Source organism: Dermacentor silvarum, unplaced genomic scaffold, assembly GCF_013339745.2.
Source record: "Dermacentor silvarum isolate Dsil-2018 unplaced genomic scaffold, BIME_Dsil_1.4 Seq908, whole genome shotgun sequence".
Taxonomy (NCBI): domain Eukaryota; kingdom Metazoa; phylum Arthropoda; class Arachnida; order Ixodida; family Ixodidae; genus Dermacentor; species Dermacentor silvarum.
This window is the reverse complement of record NW_023606954.1, coordinates 13,103-20,772: the sequence shown is the minus strand read 5'-3', so window position 1 is coordinate 20,772 and position 7,670 is coordinate 13,103. Positions and strand designations below refer to the sequence as shown.

The following is a 7,670-nucleotide window of genomic DNA, read 5'->3' as shown; positions in this document are numbered from 1 at the left end:
GACCGCATGCACTTGGATGGGAACATTGTCGAGTTTCCCTTGGTTCGTTTCTTTCGCTCCTTTCTGAAACTTTTTTAAAGCCCCCGACGGTTTCTTTCACAGTTCTTCCGAACTTTCCGTTCTGCGGGAACAGTACTCGTCATCCAAACTAGCTGCCGTTTGCAACGTCTGCACGTTTGACTTGTCCTGAATCCACAGGCGCATTTGCTCCGGAATAGACGCATAGAATTGCTCATAGCGCAAACACTTCAATCAGACACTGGTTGTTCTCGTATGCGTTGGCGCTTTTAAGCCATTCTTCCAACAAGCTCACGGATTTGTAGGCGAATTCAGAGAATGACTCCCCTTGACTATGCCTCGTCTTACGAAACTTCATCCTTAAGGCTTCTGTAGACAAGCTGTACCTTCGCCTCAGCTGAAGCTTTACTTTATTGTAGTCACGCGCATCTTCATCTTGCATTCTCGCGATTACGTCCACTGCTTCGTTTGGAAGTAAAGTCAATAGGCGTTGAGACCAGGTCTCTTCTGCAAGTGCTGCTCTAGTAGACGTCCTCTCAAAGTTGACGAGGTACAAAGTGAGGTCGCTACCAGCCTTAAAAGGTTGCATGTTTCCGCGGATGTCGAAACTGTCAGTTCGTTCAAGGTTGTGCAGCTGCATCTCTTTTAACTTCAGTTCTACCTCTCGTTCTTTTAGCTGTTGGGAAATTGCCTTCCAACATTCCTCGACTTCGTCGTCGTTCGCTCCGCATTTGGATATTGCTTCAATAATTGCAGGCTTGCGCATCGACTTCTGCACTGGGAACTCTTCAGCTAGCGACACAAGGTTGGGTTTCGTTAACGATGCGAGGTTCTTGATTGCTGATAACAAGTGCCACTCTTACACGTACTACTTATATTTAGCAAAGTCAAAAATGCCTCGACTACCACGTAAATGTCGCTAATGCTCCCAATGAAGTCAAGTAAGCAGTAAGCTTGCACGTGACGTCACTTCCGCCCCAATCAAGTGCCGGTGTCCATGCTGGCGACCCATTCTTCGGTTCGCAGCTGTCCGTCCGTGCGGTCCGAACCGTCAAGTGCCTTGCCTGTGACGCCCGACCTCTCCCGATACGCTGTGAATTGTTTTCTTATCCTTTCGGCAATGATGTCTCCTCCCCAGAGGAGTGAGCAATTCAGTGCAGGCTATTACTCTGAACTTGCGGGATCGGCGCGCGTACGCTATGAATAAAAGTTGCAAATGTACGACGGTATGGACCTGTACACGCTGCGACCGGGCGTCGACCGGGTGTGACGCAGTGCACTGTCATGCACACGCGCACTCAGTTGGCTGCAACGCCCCCTTTGATGTGTATATAAGAGAGTGTTTCGTTCAATAAAGCGCTCATTTGATGCACTTCATCTTGTGCAAACCACATGGTGTCAGAAGTGGTCGGAATGCGGCCGATGTACGCAGCCAGTGAAAGAAAAACGGACGGGTAGCAAGCCAACGAGGGCGGCTCGAAGGTCCGAACTAGTACGAGAATGGAGAACGGGGAACGGGGAACAGCAACAGCGCCAGCAGACCAGCGCCCCAGTCACCATGCTACTGCCACCGCCAAGAGTCCTGGACACCACAGGAGACGTATGGCAAAGTTGGAAGACGTGGCGGCAGGAGTTCGAGCTCTTCGCAACGGCAACGTACCTAAACCAGCAACCCAAAGAGGTACAGGCAGCCACTTTTCTCATGATTATCGGAGAGGACGCGCGCAAGACGTATAGCACTTTTGCTTTTGCATCGGATGAAGAGAAGTCGGACGTAGAAGTCCTGAAACTTAAATTTTACAAGCCCGCACTAAACCTAGCCTATCACGAGTTTCGTTTTGGAAAGCGCGACCAAAATGAGGGCGAAAGCTTCAACGACTGGTTAACAGACCTACGAGTGCTAGCAAAAAGTTGCGAGTTTGGGGAACTCGAAGAGCGTATGCTCAGAAGCCGTATTATTCTTGGAATAAGAGACAAAAAGCTGCAAGAAAAGCTCGTCTCTGAAAATGCTTCATTCGCAAAGACGGTAGAAATGTGCCGCTCGCGAGAACATGGCAAAGAACAGTGCGAAGAAATACAGGCACGCCCCAAAAGCCATTACGCTGCTGAGGCAAAAGGTCGGCGTTGCACAAAGTGCGCAAAGATACATCAGACTGACCGTGTCTGCCCCGCAAAAGGGCGCACATGCAGAAAATGCGGCGGAAGGAATCACTTCGCCATAGCCTGCAAGAAGATGGCAAAAAACTTTCACTCGAAAGAGCAAAAGGTAGCATCTATTGAAACGCAAGACGGCGAAACGCAAGGCGATTTCTGGTTGGAAACAGTATCGCATGTCCATGGGAAAGACGATCGCTGGACGGCTACCATTCAGATAGAAGGAAAACCAATTTTTTGCAAGCTGGACACAGGCGCAACCTGCTCAATTATCGCGCGCAGCCAGCTGCAGAAAATAACAAACAAGCAGCCACACGACTGTAACGTAGTTTTAAACACGTTCTTTGGCTTCCAGAAAAAAGCAACGAAACAAGTTCGTCTCGAAGTTGCAATGAGAGAAAGCAAGATTCAGACAGACTTTTTTGTTGTAGAGGACGAGGTTGCCGTGACGTTGAGCGGCGCAGTTGCTGAAGAGTTGGGCTTACTAAAAAGAGTCTCTTATGTCGAGCCACTAGAGCTTTACGATGCTGCGAAACCTTACAAAGACGTTTTCGAGGGCCTAGGTCAATTGGAGGGTATGGTTTACCACCTGAAGCTCAAGCCTGGTTCCCAGGGAGCAGTGAAACCAGCACGGCGGATTCCAATAGCATTGCAAAGCAAGGTGAAAGCAGAGCTGGATCGCATGGAGACATCGGGAGTGATCGCGCAAGTGACAGAGCCGACGGAGTGGGCCAGCAACATGGTCGTCGTCACTAAAGGAGAAAAGGTACGAATTTGTTTAGACCCTTCTGATCTGAACAAAGCGCTGCTTCGCGAGCACTATCCAATGCCAACATTGGAAGACATAGCACCTTCGATCAGTGGCGCGCAGTACTTTACAACTTTGGACGCAGCCTCCGGTTTCTGGCAAATCAAGCTAGATGAAGAAAGCTCCAAAATCTGCACAATGAGCACTCCCTATGGCCGTTACAGGTTTTTACGCATGCCGTTTGGAATCTCGTCCGCACCGGAAATATTTCAGCGTGCCATGCACCGGGTACTAGAAGGGATCAAAGGCGCAGCGGTTGTCATGGACGATATTCTAGTGTGGGGCAGAACGAGAACCGAGCATGACATCAACCTTGCAAACGTCCTGCGACGATGCCAAGAGTACAACCTGAAATTGAACAGAAAGAAATGCCGTTTTTTACAGGAATCTGTCCGGTACCTTGGGCATGTTCTAACACGTGACGGGTTGAGTTTGGATCCACAGCGGCTAGAAGACATCTTGCAAGTCCAGACGCCAAGCAACCAGAAGGAGCTGCAGACGTTCCTGGGCATGGTAAATTTTGTCTCCCGCTTTATTCCGAATATGTCAAACCTAACAGCGCCACTTCGAGAACTACTAAAGAAGGATGTCGCGTGGGTTTGGGAAGACCCTCAAGAAGCTAGCTTCAAGGCTTTACAGAAAGCGCTTGCCACAGCTCCTGTATTAAGCTACTACCAGAAGGGCAAAGCGATCAGGCTATCGGTAGACGCCAGCCAGAACGGAATCGGCGCAGTAATTATACAGGATGGGCATCCGCTAGCGTACTCGTCACGTTCGATGACCGAAACGCAGCAAAGGTATGCCCAGATTGAAAAAGAGATGCTGGCAATCGTTCACGGTTGTGAAGATTTCGTGACTATCTTTTCGGACAGCCAGAAGTTGTAGTCGAATCGGATCATAAGCCACTAGAAATTATATTTAAGAAGCCGTTATGCCAATGCCCTCTACGACTTCAGTGCATGCGCCTCAGCTTACAGAGGTACCCGATAGTCGTCAAGTACACACCTGGAAAGCAGCTGTTTGTCGCTGACGCTTTATCGCGGTTCCCGAGCAAAGCGCTACTGAAAGAACAGTGCCTAAACTACCATGTGAATGCCGTTGCTTGTCTTCAAGTTTCGGACAGTCGGCTGAGCCAAGTTCTTCAAGAGACCGACGAGGACCCAGTGATGGTGCAGCTTCGACAGTATGCTAGCACGCAGTGGCCGGATAGCAAAGCTGATGTCAGTGGCGAACTACGTTGCTACTGGAACTTCCGTGACGAGATACACGCGCAAGACGGTCTCGTGTTCCGGAGCAACCGCCTCATCATTCCTGTCAAGATGCGCAGAGAAGTACTCGCCTGCCTTCATGCCGCACATGGAGGAGCAGACAAGATGAAGGCACGTGCCCGAACTGTGCTCTTTTGGCCTTCTATAAACAGCGATATAAAAGAAGTTGCTCGACGCTGCGAGACCTGCCAGAAACACAAGCCACGAAATCGACGCTTGCCAATGGTGAATCATGAAATTCCAAGACTACCTTGGGAAGTTGTAGGAGCCGACATTTGCTATCACAATGGCATAGAGTACTTGGTGGTTGTTGACTTTTATTCTTTCTTTTTCGAACTAAGGCCCGTGCAGACAACAGCCGACAAAGTGATTGCTGCTTGCGCCGACATATTCGCCACACACGGCTTCCCGCAGCGCATATGCACCGACAATGGGCCGCCATTCAGCAGCCAGAACTTCCGTGATTTTGTCGGTAAGATTGGCTTGCACCACGTCCGTTCCAGTCCTTATTACCCTCGATCAAACGGAATGGCTGAACGTGCGGTTCAAGAAGCCAAAAAACTACTGAAGAGGTATCGGTACGGTACAGTGGATTTTTGTGCTGCATTGCTTGAGTGGAGAAATACGCCTCGCGATTCCTATTTAGGGTCTCCGATGCAGAGACTTATGGGCCGACAGGCGAGGACGCTGCTACCAGTCACAGAAAGCCACCTGCGACCGCAAACCATACCCCCTCAAGACGTGCAACGGAGGCTCCACGACATCAGGACTAAACAACGTTCCTTCTACAACCGAGGCACAAGGTCTCTACCAGATCTTCCTAATGGCTCCCGCGTCACAGTGTACAGCGTGCCATCAAAAACCTGGTCCCCTGCTACAGTTGTCAAGCCTGCCAACAGCCCGAGAGCCTACATTATCGAGACCGAAGAAGGGCTCCAGTTGCAGCGCACCAGGGAACACCTCCGTCTGGCACCCACTCCTGCGGCAGACTCATTGGCGCCCACACATGCACATCGACTCACAGTGGGAACCACGGAGCCACAACTGCGTAGAAGCGAACGCAACCGCCGACCACCACGAAGATACCCGATGCCAGAACTTCCGTGATTTTCATTTAATAAAAAAAAAAGGGAGATGTGACGCAGTGCACTGTCATGCACACGCGCACTCAGTTGGCTGCAACGCCCCCTTTGATGTGTATATAAGAGAGTGTTTCGTTCAATAAAGCGCTCATTTGATGCACGTCATCTTGTGCAAACCACAATGTCCACTGCCGCAGTGGACCACAAAGCGCTGTGCATCGTCGTCGATCATGTAAAAGCGCGTGTAACGGGGACCGTATCAAAGGACTGTCCGCTGACAATGATGATTCACGTGTAAAAGCACGCATAATGGGGACCGTATCAAGCACCTGTCCACTGCCAATAATGACAAGCACGCGTCGTGAAGAACGCCGTTACCAACAAGTAATCTCACTGGCCATTGGCTCTCTCCCTGGTATATTTTTTATATTTATTTCTTTTACATTTTATATCTATCTATTTATTTTTCTGCATGTTCAGTTCAATATGGCTGGCGTGCTCGTCAATCATGTCTGTCAAACACGCTTAACAGCGACCGGGTCAATGACATGTCCACTGCCACTTTTGACGGGAATGCGCCGGGCATCGTCGTCGATCAGGTTAAAGCGAGTGTAACGGGGACCGCATCAAAGACCTGTCCACTGCCAATGATGACATTAACGCGACATGCAGTACCCCACTACCAACAAGTAATCTCTCTGGCTATCGGCTCTCTCCTTCATGTTGCTTTTTTTGTTTGCTCTTTCTATCTTTCCTTTCTTTCTTTTTTTTGCGTCTTCTTTCTCTACCTGAAGATATAAAAAGACTGTTGCGAGAATTTTCTGTATCCCGTGAAAAAGGTCGGTCCACCGACCGAAACTGTTGGGTAAATAAACCTAAGATAACGGCGAAGTTGTCCTTCATCATACTCTCGATGAAGGCCGGACCCCGGCCGAAACGTCGAAATTCAAATGTGTTTGTTTTTCTACGTACGCCTGTACTTCTATTAACTTTTATATATATATATATATATATATATATATATATTGCAAGCAGATGAGTCCCACGGGATCAACGTTATACGGGAGTTCCTTACAATACTTGTTTTTCTATAAAATTGTATTTTACCCCTCCGTGTGGCACTTTCTGCCTGAAGCATATAGATTTCATTTAAATAATATTTTATTATTATTAATTACTTTAAATATTGTTATTTATTAATCAATTCATTCATTATTTTATAGAAGGACAACTATTGTAAGGAACTCCCGTACAACGTTGATCCCGTGGGACTCATCTGTTGCAATCGAACGCGTCTACGTCACATACAAAGTGTTCAAAATTAAGCTTTACGGAATTTTTATCAATCGCCTGTGGCAGGCAGCATCATTCTGAGCATTGAGCTGGGTTATCCGAAGAGGCGGACATTAGTAGCACGTGAATTCGAAACACATATTCAACTAATTAACAAAACTTGACTAATGTACTTAATTACTTTACGACACATATTGCAATTTGCGAATTGTAGCCGGTGAGATTGCAAGACGCATCCACTTGAAATTAATATCCAGGATGACACCAGTTTCGAGATATTATTTCCCAAAGTGAGGGACAAAATACACGGCCGTTGCAGTTACTTCTGTGCTTCAATGTATGAAATAGCATTTTGGTAAAATAGTAAGTGGGACAAAAACGCATTTTTACGGCGAGTTTGATGGCGCAAATCTCCAAATTGGTGTCATTCTGGAAATTCATTCCAAGTGGATACGCCTGACAAGTTCACCGACTACAATTAATAAATTACAATAAGTGTCCTGAAGTAATCAGCTAAGAAGTTCATTAGTTAATTTTTGTTTATTATTTTATTATGTGTTTCGACTTCTCGTGCTACTAATGTCCGCCACATCGAATAGCCCAGCTCAATGATAAGAATTACGCCACCTGTCACAGGCGATTTCTAAAAATTCCGTAGAAATTGAAGACGAACACCCTAGCTGTATATGCGTGGTGTGTTGTCGTCTCTGTTCGGAGGAACGGTGTCTCTATTCGAGTATGCTTGGAATAAGTCCCGCATGTTTTCTCGTACTATGCACAAAGCTCACGAGGGGGTAATTATTTAGAAATACTGCAGAGTCGCTGGACTCCACGCATTTTCTTCAAGTTTGTAATAAATACGTCAACACTGGGGCTATCGACAATACCTTTCGGCAATTTTTTCCATGCGCTTATGGTTCTAGGAAAAAAGGAATATTGAAAAATGTTGTTTTGAGCGTTGTATTCCTTGATCATTTTCCCATTATCAAAACGAGAGCTTGTGCGCAGAGTGTGGCGGGTAATAAAATTGTGATTCTTAATTTGTAT

General features: G+C 47.4%; 1 protein-coding gene across 1 annotated transcript; it reads left to right on the top strand.

Annotated features, from left to right (window-relative positions):
- Positions 1–1,576: 1,576 nt before the first annotated feature.
- Positions 1,577–5,271, top strand: LOC125942024 (uncharacterized; the record flags this gene model as incomplete). Its single annotated transcript, XM_049659938.1, has 2 exons — positions 1,577–3,144; positions 4,927–5,271. Coding segments are annotated over exons 1-2 (1,913 nt in total), but the record flags the coding sequence as incomplete, so codon positions are not given.
- Between the last annotated feature and the right edge of the window lie 2,399 nt (positions 5,272–7,670).